Genomic DNA, 19,230 nt, shown 5'->3' on the forward strand with positions numbered 1-19,230 from the left:
TTGCATAGGAAAGATGGACTTTTTAAAGGAATGAATTAGTATTTTGGCAAAACATCTACTTCCCTCCCGGGTCCTGGGTAAAGAGGGACCTCTAATTCTGAAGCTTCTACATAGATAAAGTATCCCCTCCTCCACGGCAGTATTTACAGCAGCAAGCCTTCCGTGTCTGTGTCACAGCCCTCGGCGTGTGACTCAAGTCTACTTCACAGGTGGACAAACAGACTAAGAGACAGAAGGTGGCCTGAAGCAAGGGGACACTGGGGCAGTCACAAGGGGAGGGGAACGGGAGGTGTCTCAGCTTAGCCAAAGGTGTGGCCTTGGTCTACCTGGACTGGGAAGGAAAAGGCTCCCTCTTTCTTCCTGCCTGGGGAAGCTCTGACTCCCCAGGAAAGGGCATCGTGAAGGAAAGGCAGATTCCCACTTCTGATGGCCGGGGCCCTCATAGCATAGCAAAGAGCAGCGCAGGCCTGAATCCTCCTGAGGCCTCCTCAGGGATACTATCTGAGTTTTGGGACTGTGGATTCGCTGCTTCCATAACCATCTTGTTGCTGGACTATGAGCCTAGGCTTCACATCCTTTGTCATTTCTGTTTAAGGGCAGGGAAGGGAGTAGCTTCAGAAGGAATGAGACACAGGACAGTCTTCCACAGCCGCCTCTGCCTAGGCTGGGGCTGGCTATTAAGGGTCTCCTTCACCCTGTCTCCTAGGGATAGTTAAAGGCAGCTTTTATGAGACTCTATACTGTCTTTTTGTCTCTCTTCTGTTTTCTCTTTGTTTTAATTTATAGATATATATATATATATTTAGATATTCTTTAAAAAAGCAATAGTCCTTTGGTCCCTAAACACTAAGGAATGATATGATTCTGAACAAAGTAAGTTTGGGCTTCCCTTGCTGAGAAGCCCTTGGCACCCCCAAGGCCCTCTGCTGGTTCCCTTAGATCAGTCGATCCTCAGCCAGCACTGGTTGCCCTGCCAGCTTGATCACTCCGTGGAACAACCCACACGATGAGTGGCCTGAGCCCCAGGCGCCAGCCCTGGGTCTGGTCCACCTCCGTTTGCTGCCACTCCTTCCGGTAGGGCCACTCCAGCATTTCTGTGCTTTTCTTTTTCCTTTCTTCTCACTCTTCAGTTTCTGTTGTTGGTATTGATTGATAAGGAAACAGAGGCGGGAGGAGGCAAAGGTCACTGAGGGTAAGAAAAGAGCAGCCTGTCCCCTCTGTGACTTCTCAGCTAAGTGTCAGGGTTTCTCTTCCTGGCAGCATCCTTGCCACAGAAGCTAGCCCTTGCCTAGATCCTAGGCAGATCATTGTAGCAAACGTTCCACAGTTTCTGGGGCAGCTTGAGTGAGCTGAGGCCAAGGGGACCTGCAAGCACAGCACAGCTCTCCAGGTGGCAGGCAGTCTCCTGCGGCCCTTCCTGAAGCCTGGGCCTTGTCACCATGCTGCTCATTGCCCACTAAGCCCTGTAGGTCTGCCTCTTGAGGCTCTTTACTTCTCTCCCTCCATCTCCCGTTAGCTGCTCTCCTCTTCATTCAAGCTGCCCAGTGGTTCTATCCCCTTCACTAAAGTCAGGACCTTTGGCCTATGGGATCCTCAAGATATGAACCAGACCCCATTTTCCACAGCCCCCTCCCCATATAAGCTCACTGCTCCTGTGGCTTCCTACTGTTGTCCCTAGAATAGAATGGGCTGAATTTTCCTAGAAATCGTCTCTCCAAGACTGGACGCACCAAGGTCATCTAATTCACCTTGAACTTTGGGTTGAAAAAAAAAATTCCAGTATCTGTCCCCCTTATCCCTGGCTCTTCTCTTTATTTCTGGATTTCTCAGATGGCAGTATCCTGATATCATAAAGTTGCCAGGGTCTTGTGACCCTGGTCCCGTTTGCCTGACCTCCATCGAAGACTCACCTGTCTGTGACTGACCAGTGAATGCAGATCAGTAAGGCCTGTTGGCATCCTTAGGTCTCTTTAGCTGGACCTTGAGCCTCTTCATGCCGATTTGAAAGCCATTCATGGCCTGGATGGCAGTCTGGGCACTGGTTGGATTGTCAAAACTAACAAACCCTGGAGGGTGTGGGCAGACAGGTTAGCTGGGAATCCAGCTTGCCAGGATCTCCTTTCTCTAATTTCCAGACTAGGTCCATCACATAGGCAGGCACCTTTCTATTGCTTAACTATGTGAGCATCAATGCATACATAGTATAGACACATACGTAATAGAGGCAAATCATTCCTAAAGGTGTGATTTCCAGAAGATGGGAAAGAAGTCTGTGTGGGTCAGAGTATTTCCCTGGCTTGGCTTGGCTGCTGTGCTTCACTCCTCCCAGTCTGGTTTCAGATCTGCAGCTGGGGTCTGACGGCAACTCTTTATTCCAAACCCATCCAAACTCACCCTGCTTTGGACAAACTCTAAAGCTGAAACCTTCCCGATCTCACACATTCTAGTTATCCAAGATTCTCAGGTGGTCTGAAACAAGGCTTTCTGTACTCACACTTTGTCCTGTAACACTCAGTCTCTGGAAGCCTTATGGGCCTCCTGAGGCACTGGGATGGATCAGCTCACCAAAACACTTGCTCTGGTTGGTGGCACGATCCACAAACACTTTGGCAGAGACAACGGCTCCAAAGGGCAGGAATGTCTGTATGAGTTCTGCATCCCCAAACTCCTGAGGCAGGTGATAGATGAAGAGGTTACAGCCTTCGGGGCCTGTAGGAACAGTAGCAGGTTTGCTCAGGGGAAGAATCCTCAGGGGCAACCCCCACACACAAACCCCTGCTCTCCAGCCCCCAGTCCCTCACCTTCTCTTTGTTGCTGAGGCAGAGCTGAAGGCTGCTGGGGAAAAGCTGTGCTCACTGGGGCATAGGCCGAGGGATAGGCTGCTGGAGACAGAGGTGGGAGTGGGCAGTGACCCCCAGGAGCCATTTCCCAGACAGAGCCCCATCTGCCTGACCAGCTCTGACAGATTCAACCCAGTTCACTATAACCCTTGACCCAAGACAGGTCGCTGGGGGTTGGGGCTGGGGACTGAACAGGATGGAAGAGTTGGCTCCTCAGAACAGAGCCGAACCCTCCCACAAATCTCCCTCTTCCTGCCTGAGGCCCTTTAATACCCCACACCCACACACCCGGGCTGGGCAGTGCCAAGTGAAACCTGCATATTGGTGTATCCCAGCGTAGGCTTGCTGCAGGGGATCAGCCACACCGGGGCTCTGGGCTGGAGAGAGAGGGGGCGCAAGGCCCACGATGAAGGCAGGTAGGCAGGGGCCAGGGGAGAGACCCTGGGTGGAAGTGTGGGAGGTGGAGGACCGCTATGAAAGGCAGCAGGGAAGATGGGGGAATTCCTTCCCCCCAGGCATGGCCTTGCCTGGAAAACCTGGCTTCCCATTCCATTTCCAGGAGGTTTGGGTCAGCAGGGTAGGGTGACCCACCTGGGTAAGGGGAAAGCCCGTTGTTATAGATCGAATCGGAGCCTGGCTGTCCATTGGTCTGGGGGGTCAAGGAGCCGAATCCATTGACCCCCATGGGCGCTGGAAGGCCGGGGAGTGCACCAGGACCACCTCCACCAGGTGATGCGTTGGCTATAGGTGGAGATAAGAGGGTCAGGGAGCAGTACTTCATGGGCCCTCCCAACCATGGTTTCAGTTTCTTGGGTCTCTAACCTGCTGTAGGCAATAGCGGTGCAGCCACCAGGCTGAAGGCCGCCACGTGCTGCATCTGGGCGGCCACCGCGGCCACCTGGCCTAACCCAGGACCCTGCGCCGCCGCCAGTAATGCTGCCTGGTGTTGCAAGATCTTGGGGGAAGGAAGAAGGGCATCTGTAGAGGCCTCAGTGGCTGGCAACTGCCTGATCTCCCGACACAGAGCCAGGTCCTATTCACTCTGGGCCGGAGGCAGGCAGGCACCTACCGCAGTGGTGTAGGCGCCACAGGCCCCGAGAGGCAGTGGCGCTGGATGGAAGGCGCCCAGCTGGCCAGCCATTTGCTGCATCCTCCGCAGCGCGCGCTCCCGGTCGGTGTCTGCCAGCTTCACCACCAGGCTGGATGAGGCGCCCTTGGCAAAGGAAGGGCGTGGTGACCTATACTGGCCCTGATTGAGCTCTGAATCCAGCACCTTCCCCAGCCAGCCCTTGCTCCGGAACGCGGAGAGCAGATTCCCACCCCGCTGGCCTCACCCTCAGCCCAGGTCCCGCTCTTACCGTCATTGTCCGGCTACCGTGCAGTCCCTGGATGGCAGCTTGAGCTTCCCCTTGACTCCCGAATTTCACAAAGGCACAGCCTGGTGCAGGAAACAAGAATGGAACGACTCAGGCCACAGGAGTCAAAGGGTAAGAAAAGGTCACCCGGAAAACCCAGGGGCAGTTCAAGTCACCTTTACTGGTACCATCAGGACTCCGCAGGACAGTGCACTCCTCGATATGGCCGAAGGGCTGGAACAGACGTCTGACATCCTCCTCACCCTGCTGCTTGCCCAACATCCCTACAAACAGCTTCCGGTCCTCTGGGGACAAAGCCAGGAATGACCTGGGGACCCCAAGTGTTCCTAGACTCCCCAGAGTCGCCTGCAGATCTTGGGAAGGTGGCTCACCAGTCTTGCTCTAGGAAGACTTGTAGGGAGTGAGAAGGCAATGGGACTCTAAAGCTGGGTGTCTGTAAGGGGCAGGGTGGCCTACAGGTCTTAAGGGAAGAAATTCAGCTGAGATTTCTACCATGAAACCTGGGTCCTCCAGAAGCTCACAGAGACCCATTGCTGCCCATGTGGGAAGTGACACAGTCTATCTGATGCCTTTTAGGGGTGGAGCCTCTACACAGCATGTTATATTTTGACCCTTTTTATTGTGGACTTGGGCAATGCTACTGGAGACTCAGCATGCTGGAGAAAGGGTTGCTTGACTATGACCTTACTGGTCAGCCTGATGGCAACGGCCAAATCAATGCTCTTTCTTGCTCAAATTAAGGAGGGTTCTGTCAAACAAACAAATAAATTACAAACAAACAAAAACAAAACAAAACAAAACAAAAAACCAACACAGAATACAGCACAGCTGTCCTACTCTACTGTCTTAGTCTAAGATACTCAGCACTGGACTGGTGAATCCTTACCCCCAGCACCAAATCTAACCCAAAACCTACAGAGAAGGCTTGGTTTTCTGAGCTTCTAACATAGTATTTCCCCACTGTGCCTGCTGAGTCTCTGAGCCCCTTTCTTAATTTCCAGACCTCCCCACCCCCATCTCCTTGCTTAGCTTCCAGGGTTCTCCCTGGGCCCTGTGACCTCCTCTTTGACTCCTCATGTTCTCGTGCCCTGATCCCTCCTCTGTTGTGTTTATGCCTTGGAGAACACATTCCCTCGATAACTTAGATGATCATCTGAAAACAAGGGATCTCTCCATGCACTCACATTTCCTGTGGGGGTGGCAGAGAAAGGGACAGGATTGGAAGCTGAGCCTCTGTTCCCTGGGGAAAGTTAGAGGGCTTGGATTTGAACCTGGGATTAGCTGTACATCTTTCAGGTCAGACCTCTGCAGCACTATCTAGGAAACTGGGATTGGGAGGATAGGACCAGGGACCTACTGTTAGAGTCTGCATTCTGTCTCTTTCCAAGAAGGCCTCTGAATTAGGGGTGGGGAAAGAAGGGTTCCTTGGGAATCAGGCATCATTAAGATCCCAGAGCTCAGAAAAACAAACAAACAAACGAACAACAAAAAACCCGGCTCCTAAACCCCTTTGCTACCTCACAAGTTTACATCCTCGTAAGACGATGGATTTTGCTTCTGAGGTGTTAGTGAGAGAATTGAGCCAGGGGAACAGATCCCTGTTTTCTCAATCTCTTAAAAAAAAAAGTGGTGAAATACATTGTTTCAGTAAAAATATTAAGATGGTGCTAGTGAGATGACTCAGTGGGTAAAAGCACTTGCTGTCAATGATGAGCCTGATTCTATCTCTCTCACGTGTGTGTGTGTGTGTGTGTGTGTGTGTGTGTGTGTATAAAATCTCATGAACCTAAGTTCTATTCTTGGAACCCGCATAGTGGAAGGAGAGTACTGACTTCCACAAGTTGTCTCTGAACTCCACATACATGCTGTGGCACACACACACACACACACACACACACACACCCCAATCAATCAATGTAATAAAATATTAGGGTGAAAGTAAAGATGTAAGAGAAAAGCAGCAATGCCTGGACTGAAGCCAGAAAAGGGAGGTGAAATTTTCCCTGTGCAATCCAAGGAAAGTCCTCTGAAACCATTAAAAGAAGATAGAGGGTAGGGTTCTGGATAACCCAAGAAGACAGGAAAGAGGAAGGGGTATGCAAGCCACTGAGCAACATCAAAGATGAGGCTCAACCGTCCAGGAATGGAAGGAGTTGGAAGGTAGCACCAGTGTGGATTTGAGTCTTGCATAAATATTATGAAATTCATGATTTTGTTCTAACATTGACGAACAGGCCTCAGATGGTCAGGGAAATGTCCAACATCAAATGTCAAGAAGTCTATGCTATTGTTCTGAGCTGTGACATTAAAATACGCCCATGTCTGCAAAAGACCTGGAAGTGTCTGGAGAAGATCCCAGGATCTTCACAGTCCCAAGGGAGCTTCATGGTACTTTAATTTATAGTAGAGCTGTGTCACTGATAGGATTTGTACACTGTCATGCCTCCTGGGCCAGCATCCAGGTAGCCCTATGTGAAAAGAGACCACAAGCTTAGATGAAGCCCCTAACATAGTAAAGAGGTTGTGTGGACAGGAACATTACATTCCTTCATCTAAACTTTATGTTGGTGTTTTCTGTCCATGGTGGAGTGTGGGACAAAGGTGGCCTCAGCACAGCTATCACAGTTCTCCTTGTCCCGATAAGGAGCTCTTGATTTAGAATTTCCATCATGGCATTAAGCCTATACTTCTGGACCACTGAGGTGCAAAAACGCCATCTTTGAAAAGAGCACTCATTATGGGCTGGGTTCTCTACCTGTTTCCAAGGTAACACTTGAATCTTGGAACTTTCTCTGATACTTTACAAGGACTTAACATTGCACAGGATGATGAGCTGGAACTTCGGGCAATCCAGAAATAGTGGGATAATTTCATGAGACTTGATCAAAGACAAGCCTGGGCCCTCTTGTGTAGCCTCCTGACTGACACTAAGACTCTAAGGCATACTGATTCCCCTTCAGATAGAAATGATGGTCCTGACAGCCCAGATAAATCAGTTTCCTCTAATCAAACTCTACTAGTTTGCTTAAAAGAGAGTGCTGTAAGAGGGAGGACTCAATGTCTGACTGGGGATGTAGCTCAGTGGTAGAACACTTACATAGCATGGCACAGCCCTGGAGTTCAGTCCCAGCACTTAAAAGCATCTAAGTAAGAATACCCAATGGGGCTGCAGAAGATCCAAGTTTGATTTCTAGCATCCACATGGTGGTGGTTCAACATCTTCCTCTGGTCTCTGTAGACCCCAGGCACAAAATGGTGCATAAACGTATATGCAGACAAAACACCCATACACATAAAAAATAGTAACATCAAGAGCATCCCATGGAAAGTTCCTAAAGACACTATCTTCTATCTTCCTGGGGAGTTCTGTCTTCCCGGGGTGGAAGAAAAAGGGAGGAAACATCAGTGGGGAGTTGAGATATAGTTGGAAAGCCACAGAGTTCAATGATAAAGGCCTGGAATGTAGCTTACTTGGCAGAATGCTTGCTCAATATGGGTTTGGTCTCGAGCGCTTCATGAATCAGGCATTGTGGCACACAATTGTAATCCCAGCACTCAGGGGGCCAGGGCATTCAAGATCATCCTCAGTTACACAGAGGCCAGCCTGGGCTACACAAGACTATGTCAAAAATGAAAAGACTTACCCAGTTGGGGCGCTCACCTTTAATCTACACTCAGAAGGCAGAGGCAGGAAGATCTCTGTGAATTCAAGGCCAGCCTGATTTACATAGGGAATGCCAGACCAATCATGGTTACAAAGTGACACTCGGTTAAAAAAAAAAAAAGTTTTATCTTCAGTGGGCAAAGAGCTGTGTGGTGTTGTGGTAGGTGGGGACAGATGGTCAGCTGGATGCCAGCCTGGGTTACATGAGACACCGTCACAAAAATCAAAACAAACAAACAAACCAGCTAATCAACTAAACAAACAAAACCAACCAATAGGCAAATATCTTAGATTAATATTTCTACAAAGACATACCAATGAATGAGAAGCACATGACATTTCTTAAAACGTTAGGTCATCATTAGGGAAACAGAAGTCAAAATTAGGAGACACCAGAGACTGGGATGTTGGTGCAGGGAGGAAGATAAAAAGGCACAGCTGCCATGGTGCAAATAGCATCAGGTTCAGTGGCACTCCTTTAACCCCAGCACTTGGGAAGCAGAAGCAGGTGGCTCTCTGTGAAATCAAGGCAAGCCTGTCTACAAGGGAGTTCCAAGCCAGTAAGAGTCACACAGTAAAACCCTGTCTCACTGCCCTTCCTCAAAAGATGTTAATAGCAGCCCCCAAGAAAATAAAAGCAGAATTACCATATGATCCAGAATGACCTTCTTTGAAGTATTTATGGCAAAGTATTAAAAGTTTTGTACTTTTTTCCAAAATTATTTTTATTTTTAATAAGCATTAATAATTTTACATATTGATGGGATACAATTTCATATTTTGCTGTATACAGTGTGGAATGACTAAATTAAGCTGATTAACATATTCATCACTTTAAGCTAATTAACATGTATGTTCATCACTTTACTTGACTTTTTATGGTAAATTTAAAAATTCTTTTTAGCCGGGCGGTGGTGGCGCACGCCTTTAATCCCAGCACTCAGGAGGCAGAGGCAGGCAGATCTCTGTGAGTTCAAGACCAGCCTGGTCTACAAGAGCTAGTTCCAGGACAGGCTCCAAAACCACAGAGAAACCCTGTCTCGAAAAACCAAAAAAAAAAAAATTCTTTTTAAAAGATTTATTTTTTTTTTTTTTGTTGGTTTTTCGAGACAGGGTTTCGCTGTGGCTTTGGAGCCTGTCCTGGAACTAGCTCTTGTAGACCAGGCTGGTCTCGAACTCACAGAAATCCGCCTGCCTCTGCCTCCCGAGTGCTGGGATTAAAGGCGTGCGCCACCATCGCCCGGCTTAAAAGATTTATTTTATTTCTTAAATATCTACCTATCTATTTATTTATTTATTTATTTTGAGACAGGGTATCTCTATATTGTCCTAGCTGTCCTGAAACTCGCAATGTAGATGAGGCTGGCTTCAAACTCATGGAGATCTGCCTGCCTCTGCCTCCTGAGTGCTGGGATTAAAGGTGCTGCCTCTCCTGGCTTTGTGGATTTTTTGTTATGTATTTTTTCTTTATGTATATGTGTGTACCTGCTTTCTGTAAGTATGTGCACCATGTGCTTGCAGGCCAGAAGAAGGCATCATATGGGATATAGTGCTGGGAAGTAAACTTGGGTCCTCTGCAAGAGGAGCAAGTGCTCTTAACTGCTCAGCCCGCTCTCCAGCCCCACAGTAAGGCACTGGATTCCCTTGAGCTGGAGTTATAGGTGACTTACAGCCACCTGGCAAGGATTCTAGAAACTGCAGTCCTTCTGCAGGAGCAATATGTAAGCTGAGCCATTTTTACAAATTATTATTAACTATAGTTGCCATGTTCTGTAATCACCCACAAAAACATGTTTCTCCGCGTAACAAAAACCTGGAGCCTTTGACTCACTTCTTTCCTTTCTTATTCCCGTCTAACACTAGCCACTGTTAACCATCATTCCACTCTGCTTCTTTGAGCTCCTCTTTCTATTTTACATGAGTGAAATCGTGTGGCATCTGTTCTCTGAGGAAGCAGGATCCTAAGGACATGTCTGTATATTCCGTTATAATGTGATTAATCGGGCTGGAGAGATGGCTCAGAGGTTAAGAGCATTGCCTGCTCTTCCAAAGGTCCTGAGTTCAATTCCCAGCAACCACATGGTGGCTTACAACCATCTGTAATGAGGTCTGGTGCTCTCTTCTGGCCTGCACCACAGACAGAACATTGTATAGATAATAAATAAATAAATAAATAAATAAATAAATAAATAAATAAATTGTGATTAATCACCATGGCCAAAAGAGAAAGGGAACCCAAACACTCACCAACAGATCAATGAATAAATAAAATGCAGCGTATGTATCCAGTGGGCTGCTATTCAGTCTTAAAAAGGAAAGGGATTCTGACATTTCCCCCCTCAAGGGATGAACCTTTAGGATTATGCTAAGCTGCCCATTTCACCTACGTGAGTTGTCGGGAGTAGTCTGACTATGAGAAAGAGAAAGCAGAACGGTGTTTGCTGGAGTCTACAGACATGGGGAAAAGTTTAATGGTGTCAAGTTTCAGGGGTCTGATTTTGTGTGTGTGTGTGTGTGTGTGTGTATGCACACACATGTGCATGCATTTCTGTGTACATTTTGGGGCTGGGGAGTGCGTGTGCACAGGTATAGGAGTGGCTGTGAAAGCCGGAGGTGGACACGGGGTGTCTTCCTCAATCACTTTTCAGTCTATTTTTTTGAAACAAGGTCTATCACTGAACTTGGTGCTCACTAGACTAGCTGGCCAGAAAGATCCAGTAATCTTCCTGTCTCTTCCTGACATACAGGTAGGCAGGCTTTTACATGGGGCTGGGATGGAACTAGGGTAACTCAGGTTTGCGTGGCAAATACTTTACTGAGTCCTCTTCCTGGGCTGTTTACATTTTGAAGAATAAAGTCTTCTGGGGTTTGGTTGCACAAACATGTGAATATACTTAACACTAGTAAGTGTAACACTAAAATGGTTAAGCTGATAGATAAGTTTTTAAAATTTTTCATGATTTTGTGTGTACAGGTCTTTTGCCTACATGTATGTATATATGTGCACCACATGTGTTCTTGGTGCTCTCGAACACCAGGAAAGGGCATCAGATCCCCTGGAACCAGAGTTACAGATGGCTGCAAACTGTCATCTGGATGCTCAAAACAGAACCCAGATCCTCTAGGACTCTTAACTACTGATCCATCTCTCAGGATCCTATTCCTTGTATTTTACCATTAAAACCTAAACAAGAGCTTTAAGGAGTTTGGCAACAAAGAGACTTAGAGCAAGAAATGGAAACAAGATGCTACTGACCCTTCATTGTGACCCAAGTGAACCTGATCTAAGTAAGAAAGGTGAGCCAGGCTCCTAGAGATAGAAGACACTTCGGGGGTGCATTTTCCTCTGTGGGTTTACATCTGTGTCTGAAAGGTACCACTTGTGATTGGGGTGTGCCTCAGGCGCCACTGCAGCCAAGGCCCTAGGGTGTTACAACGTCACTTAACATGCTCTGCCCTCAGTCAAGCAGCTTTCTGTACCTTCAGAGGCAGAACACATTGCAGGAAGCAAAGAGTTAACTTGAGGCAACTCTTAAGTGCTCTTTGTAAAATTTAGTGAGTTAGACTTGTAAGAAAAGTTGGGGGCATTTTTCTAGAATTAAGAAGCCTATAGACCAAAGATAGTAATGACCGTCAACTGGCTGTATTACAACAGTTCTGATTTAAAACAGTAATATACAGTCAGCTGTAGCAGTGCACACCTCAGTACTCAGGAGGCAGAAGCAAGTGGATCTATGTGAGTTCGAGGCCCGCCTGGTCTACAAAGCAAGTTCCAAGCTATAAAGAGAAACCCTGTTTTGATAAACCAAATTTAAAAAAAGAAAAGAAAAGGAGGAATATATGGAAGGGTTTGGGGAGAGAAAAAGGAAAGGAAAGTGAAGTAATTATATTTTAATATCAAAAAATAAAGAATTTAAAAAAAATATTAAGAATTTGGGGAGATGGCTCATGGTTAAGAGCATTGATTACTCATCCAAAGGTTCCAGTTTGACTCCCCACAGCCACATGTTAGTCCAGTTCCAGAGGATCCAACACTCTTTTATGAATGCTGCGGAAACTGCACCCTCATGGAGAACGTGACAAGTAGGCAGACATAAAAATAAGATAATTTTTAAAAATTAAACCAAAGTGTTGTAATGCACTCCTATAATTCTAGCACTCTGAGTTTGAAGCAGAAAGATTACAAGTCCAAGTTTTGAATTAATTAATTACTTAATTAAAAAGTAGAAAGAGTGTATTGATTGAATGTATTGATCACTTAATCTATTTCTGTACTTTAGGTATTTTGGATGTGTAAAGATTTGTGTAGCTAAAAAAAATACAACCAAGATGAGAAGTAGAACAAGCAGAATAATCACCATTGTGATTTATTAATTAATTTACTGACTATATTATAAAATTAAAAAAGGAAGAATATAAATTTAGTGGTCCATTGATTTTGAAGGTTTCATCATGACTAAAAAGTTATTTCCTATAAGACTATACTTACAGTGTAACTTATTATTAGTGTTTCCAAAGTAGAGACAATGGGGTAAGAAAAATCCACAGCCCAAGGTCCAAATCAGGAGCAGAAGGAGAGAGAGCACAAGCAAGGAACTCAGGACCGCGCGGGGTGCACCCACACACTGAGACAATGGGGATGTTCTGTCGGGAACTCACCAAGGCCAGCTGGCCTGGGTCTGAAAAAGCATGGGATAAAACCGGACTCGCTGAACATAGCGGACAATGAGGACTGCTGAGAACTCAAGAACAATGGCACTGGGTTTTGATCCTACTGCACATATTGGCTTTGTGGGAGCCTAGGCTGTTTGGATGTTCACCTTACTAGACCTGGAAGGAAGTGGGAGGTCCTTGGACTCCCCACAGGGCAGGGAACCCTGACTGCTCTTCAGGCTGATGAGGGAGGGGGAGTTGACTGGGGGAGGGGGAGGGAAATGGGAGGCGCTGGCGGGGAGGAGACAGAAATCTTAAATAAATAAATAAATAAATAAGTAAATAGAAAAATCCACAATGGTCCCTATGCTGAATAGTGTTCATTTATGTAGTAATCATTGTTTGATCAATTTAGGATTCTTACTTCTGATTTTAGATAATTTAAAGTTAACATTTTCCATTCTGAAACACAAGAACCTTGGGGTTTGATCCCTGGAAACTTTTTCCACTTATTTATTGAGCTAGGATCTTGGTATGTTGACAAGGCTAGCCTCGAACTCTTGGACTCAACGAATCCTCTTACCTCAGAATTCCAAGCATCTGAGACTAGTCACATGAGTCACTGCATCTGGTTTCAGAAAACATTTTTTTTAAAATAATCTTTTTTTAAATATTTATTTTATTTATTTATTATGTATACAATATTCTGTCTGTGTGTATGCCTGCAGGCCAGAATAGGGCACCAGACCTCTTTACAGATGGTTGTGAGCCACCATGTGGTTGCCAGGAATTGAACTCAGGACCTTTGGAAGAGCAGGCAATGCTCTTAACCACTGAGCCATCTCTCCAGCCCTTCAGAAAACATTTTAATTCTCGCCTTAAGCCCAAATGCAGGACTGGAGAGATGACTCAGTGGTTGGGAGCACTGACTCTTCTTCCAGAAGACCTGAGTTCAAGTGCCAGCACCCACATGGCAGCTCACAACTGTCTGTAACTCCAGTTCCAGGGGATGTGGCATCCTCCCACAGACATACATGAAGGCAAAGCACCAATGCACATAAAATCAAAATAAATGAATTAAAAAATAAACCCAAATGCTGGAGGAAAAGTTCTGATGCCATGCATGGCCAATGCAGAAATGAATCCTCTTCATTTGTTAGGAGACGGCTTCCTTCTAGGGAACTCAATTTATCTTCCTTTAATAGTATGCTGTTTGATGTGTAAATGTTACTAGATGAAAAGCAGAGACACAGGGTATAGACACTCTGAACACCATGGAACTTAGCTGCAAACTCATAGGACCTAACCAAGATATATTAAAATAATGTAGTCTATGAAGATGTGGATGCATATCTTTGAGAAAAGTGTCCCCAAGCATGCAGGGGACAGCTGTGAAGGAAGAGGGTTCTAGCACCTTCATTAGGCAGATACCTACTGTACTGTTATCATTATTGGTTTGTAGACATTGAAACCAAGTTCTGAGGCTGGGAAGATGGCTCAGTCAGGATAGTGCTTGCTCTACAAGAATGAGGACCTAAATTCAATCCTTAGAACCCATGTAAGAGGATAGACATGGTGATGCATACTTGCAATCCCTGTACTGGGGAGGCAGAGATGAAAAAATCCCTGGGATTCACTGGCCAAACAGCCTAGACAAATGGGGTGAGCCTTGGGTCCCAGTGAGAAACCTGTCTCAATGAGACAAAGAAAGGTGGACAGCTCCTGAGGAATGATACTTGAGACTGACATCTGAATTCCACATCCCTTTCCATATATACGCATACTCATATACACCAGCACACACGCACGCATGCATGCACACACACACACATACACACACACACACCACAGAAGCACGAAATCGCCAGTATACCAGTACCATCTAAAAGGACATTAGTGTGTACATTGGTTCTTACTACCACAGACTTCATGCTTATTGATTAAAAGAACACAGTGCATTGTCATCAGACTTCAAAACCAGAACACCACTATTTTGGTTAAGGCTCATTTTCTTTTTCTGTATGGATGATGGGAGAACCGCAGTTCAGGTGCCCAAGGAGTCAACCCGATGGGTTTCTCTGTGCTCTCACAATGCACCTAACAAAAGGCTGAAGAAACTTCCGTTTAAATAATTAATATGTAAATTTTGTATTAAGTTGAAGGGTTACCTTCCTGGGCTCCTGAAGTTAGTTTCTGACCCCTGTTTTATGAGAAAAAAAAATCATATAAGATTTCTTCCAGAAGATAAACGGGAGACTTTTAGATTACGTTTGTCTTGATATACTTTGTAAGTTACATTCTATTATTTATTTGTGTGGGAATGGAAGATCACATGCCATGGCTTGGATGTGGAGTTAAGAGGACAATTTGTGAGAATCGTTTGCCTTTTCCACCATGTAGGTCCCAGAGATTGATCTCAGGACACCAGGCTTAACAACAAGGGTCTTTACTTGTTGAATTACCTCACCTGCACCAACGTCTTAAAAAATCTTCGGTTTTGTTTTTGAAACAGGATCTCCCACTCTAATCCAAGCTGACCCGAATCTTCCTCTGTAGCCATGGTAACCTCAAACCCAGGGCCATTCTCTTGCTTTACCCCTAGACCCTGAGATTCCAGGCAGCCGCAGCCTGGATGTCCTTTAAATTAAGGTTTCATTGACACAAGCGTCCTCTCAGACACAAAAACGATTAGTAATCAGCTGTAAACTCAAGACTTCAACTCTGGGCGGTGGTGGCACACGCCTTTAAAAAAAAAAAAAAAAGACTTCAACTCAAGCAGTAATAAAACCATGCTGCCTCACCAGCTAAGAACACAGCAACAGGTGTAATCAAGTTTATAGAATGTTTGAGGTCACTGAAATAACACTTTAATGGGACAAACTGTTCCACATTGGTGTTGTTTATTACATTTCAAAGGCAAGATATTAAAAATCATCTTTAAAGAATTGCGCTCCTCAGCCAGGCACGGTGTTGCACGCCTTTAATACCAACACCTGGGAGGCAGAAGCAGGTGGCTCTCTGCATTCAAAGACAGCCAAAGCTACACAGTGAGACCCTGTCTCAAAAACAATCAGAAACCAACAAGACTGAGCTTCTCACATATTAGACAGCATTAAAATTCAATATCAAAATCCCAGCACTCGGGAGGCAGAGGCAAGTGGATCTCTTTGAGTTTGAGGCCAGCCTGGTCTACAAACTGAATTCCAGGACAGCCAGAACTGTTACACAGAAAAACCCTGTCTAAAAAAACAAAACGAAACAAACTAAAAACCAAAAAAATTATCAAATCTAGCAGAGGTGTGTGTGGGCTGAAAAGATGACTGAGCTGTTACAAGGGCTTCCTGCTTTACCAGAGACCCAGAAGGCAGGTTCTAGCACCCACCCTGGGCAGCTCACAAACACCTACAGCTCTAGCTCCAAGGGATCCGATGCCACTTCTGGCCTCTGCAGGCCATATGTACGCCCATAGACACACACGCACGAAGTCATTTCTTTAATCTAGAAATGATGGCCCTGAAGAAAAGCATCTCATTTTGATTAGTCACAAGGTTATAGAACACAGATCAGTCAGCAGATAAGATATTTATAAACAACAACAGCCCGACTGCTTTGCAAGACTACTACACTTACTCCTCTCCTGAGTACGCGGCACGGCGGCACCGAGAAATCCGGTCGTGCGCATTTGCGAGGATTATTCAGGGATGTGCTTGGAATGCATAGTCCCTGAAAACCATCGCTTGTCAAGAAAAATCTGTGTAACATAAAGCTCCTGAAGTAATAAATTCGACTATTAGGCAGCCCTCTTTTCAGGCAGACTTCTTGTCCTGCCCCTGAACTACTCTCAACATGACCAGGTGGACGGGTGACATGCCTCATGGCTAGGATTTGTCGTGATGTGTCACCTGCAATATTTGTCCAAAAAGAGGAGGGAGAAGATGTTAATACCCGAGATGATGCCACGGGGCCCAGGGCAGGTGTTACTGGCATGGAGGCACCCTCTGAACAGCCACCTGCTGAGCTCTGATGGGATGTGGAGGACCGTATATACCATGAGTACCTCAGCACATTCCTGAACAAGATTCCAAGTTGTGCCATGTCCTGCTGAATGTGGCACCCCCAGAACATGCCCTTCCCTCTGCCTGAAGAATAGTCTCCCTTTCTCCTCTTTTCTGTATCTGACTACTTTCTGTCACCTTTTGAAGCCATTTTAAATGCTACTGCCTCTGGGAGCTCACTGTGACCTCCTAGCGTAGGCTATTTACCCCTCATTTGTGTCCACAGTACCATCCTAGACTTTCCCTGGAGAAATACCATTCACACTGAATAGTGACCCGTTGTTTGCTTTCCCACCTGTCCCCTCATAATCCGGGGGCTCTGTGGGACCAGGTCTCTCAGACTTCTGTATCCCCAAGGTGGAGTAACTTAGAATGTAGTGATGGGATGGTTGAGTGACCTACACAGCGTATCCTATTTCTTCTCCGTTCACTCACATACGCACAGGTGACTTGTGAGACTGTCTTCTGTATGTGAGCTGGGTAAGGTTTAGAATATGGCCAACAGTGGCCTTATTCCCTAACAGAACTTCCCAATGAGAAGAGTTTCTTGAGCATGTTCTGTACGCAGCTGGAACATCTGAAAAGCTTGTCTGGAAAGAGTGAGATGACAAAGACGGACATTCATGGAAAAAGAGAAGGAATCTAGACAGATCTCTCCAAGGCAATGTGGGGCTGATAATATCTTGACCAGAGATTATGAATCAAAGACAAATGTCAGAGAATCTAAAGGGAGGAAGGAATATTTATTGGGAACCAAACAGAACCCTGATGCTACCAAAGCCCCCAGTGAATGTAGACAGGAAATCAAGGGAGGGTGTGAAGGACTTTGTGAGCTGTTAACACACATCTCTATCAGCTGATCTGTTCTCTCCTAAATCTTAGACAATCACACAACAAAGCAATGGCTGCTCTTGGGTGAGACAGACAGGGAAAGTCTATCTTATCAGAGTGGGAGAGTTAGCAGATACCAAGGAGGGCTGTAGGCACACACCCTGGGATAATCTAAGACCCAAGGGCAAGAAAGACACCAAGCACTGATATAAGAAGTCCAGTTCTGCCTTTGTAGCAGCAAAGCCGGCCAGACCACAGCTATGAGGCCTCCTCATCACTCTTAAGAAACAGCGGTCTCTCTACCAGCAGACAGTGCAGACAAGGATGTCTAAAGACTTCCGGGAGCCTCAGCACACAGGTCCTTACTATGCTCACAATACCTGTTGGGCCAGCTCATCTTTTATGGTGATTAATCAGGCCATGATGAGAAAGGAATGAGTGGTCCCTTCTGTGGACCCAGAGGGATCTGAAAAAGGAGAACAACCCCAGCTTGCCTCTTTCTATGCACCTGTAAATTCTACTCAGCAAGGTAGTGATGGCCGTTTTCCAGGAGTAAGGTAGCAAGAGCTCCCTTCCTCTGCTTCTGCCCTTTCTGCCACATCTGGGTCTGAGCTTTCTAGAACCTCTCCCTTCTCAGTCTAAGTTGGGATGGCTGAGCTATTTCTTGAGACTCACAATTTCAGACTGCAATGACCTGGGCTGGGTCTAGTTATAAGCCCTGACGGAGGACCTACTCCAGGAGTGGGCCCACCCATCCTCTACTCAGGTACCACTCTGAGGCTTGTCAGACAGGGAAGTTACCTCCTCGGCCCTCACTGGCAGCCGGCTTCACTTGGATCGGACGACTCATCTGAAAGACACGGGACCAACACACCCATTTAGCATGACTGCCTGGTCCCAAGGCTTGGTTGTTTCTTCCCACTGAGCTCCCCAGTCTCTGAGTACCAGCCCCCTTTGCACTCTGCACCCCCCCCCCGGGATTATAGATTCTCTCCAAGATTGCTTCCTTAAACCCGGATGTTTAGAAAGTGCTGGAACCTGAAGGAGTGGATGGCAGGAAGCTCAGTGGCAAACAGGGTGGAAGCAGTGACCAAAGAAATTCTTCTGTCTTGGACTCAGGGTCCATGTGGTGCCTGCGTCTCAGGCTCCTGGACTTGCATAAATGCTTTGAGTGAGAGGAATTAGGTGGGAGGGTGTAATTGCTATAGCACATTTGTGGTTTATGTCTACAGCTGAGAATATATCTGTGTGTTATTTAGATTAAACAGTCTGGGGCTCAGACATAGTGCTATATACCCCTAACGCTGCCATTTCTGGGTTGTATGATTTTAAGTAAGCCACTGTCTCTCAAATCAAGGAAACGTTCCCAACTGTCTGTGTCATGATAGTCTCTGCACTCACCCCTCCGTCCCCCCAGGCACCCCTTTCCCTGACAGCGCTAGGCTTCTCTAGGCACCATTTTCTTCCTGCTCGTCTCTCTTCCAGTTCTTCTTGGATTGCTTCACCCACACACAGCCCCAATAGCTATCCACAGAGGGGTGACTCAGACCTCTGCGTCTGCAGCCCACATTCTCTCCTGAGCGTCAGACCCATGTTTCCAGCTCCTCGCTGGGCATCCTGGCGAGAAAGGCCCACTGGCACTTCCCACTCAACACACCAGAACCCGAGCTCATCTTTCCACCCAAACTCCATCCTCCATCACTCAGGTTGTAAACCTAGAAAGCAGCTTAACTTTTCCCTCCAACCCGTTCCCTCCTCCATCCAGCTTCACCTTTTAATCCAAGGGTTCCCTGATCAGACATGGTTAAAAA

General features: G+C 46.4%; 1 protein-coding gene across 4 annotated transcripts in view; it reads right to left on the reverse strand.

Moving 5' to 3' along the window:
* Positions 1-19,230, reverse strand: part of Celf6 (CUGBP Elav-like family member 6) — a 31,433-nt gene continuing 12,203 nt past the window's right edge. For 2 of the 4 annotated variants that reach the window (XM_041679394.1, XM_041679397.1), the window contains 10 exons: positions 18,221-18,269; positions 4,372-4,500; positions 4,199-4,278; positions 3,910-4,053; positions 3,663-3,795; positions 3,432-3,581; positions 2,802-2,882; positions 2,566-2,709; positions 1,911-2,066; positions 1-1,133 (listed from right to left, as the gene is read on the reverse strand). In XM_041679394.1, coding sequence (XP_041535328.1) covers positions 1,939-2,066; positions 2,566-2,709; positions 2,802-2,882; positions 3,432-3,581; positions 3,663-3,795; positions 3,910-4,053; positions 4,199-4,278; positions 4,372-4,500; positions 18,221-18,269 — 1,038 coding nt within the window. In that variant the 3' untranslated portion in view covers positions 1-1,133; positions 1,911-1,938. The remainder of the gene's footprint in view (positions 1,134-1,910; positions 2,067-2,565; positions 2,710-2,801; positions 2,883-3,431; positions 3,582-3,662; positions 3,796-3,909; positions 4,054-4,198; positions 4,279-4,371; positions 4,501-18,220; positions 18,270-19,230) is intronic. The other 2 variants (XM_041679395.1, XM_041679396.1) reach the window with 2 other exon arrangements.

This window comes from Microtus oregoni, unplaced genomic scaffold (assembly GCF_018167655.1).
Source record: "Microtus oregoni isolate MIOR12 unplaced genomic scaffold, Mior012 000032F_ref0000030, whole genome shotgun sequence".
NCBI lineage: Eukaryota > Metazoa > Chordata > Mammalia > Rodentia > Cricetidae > Microtus > Microtus oregoni.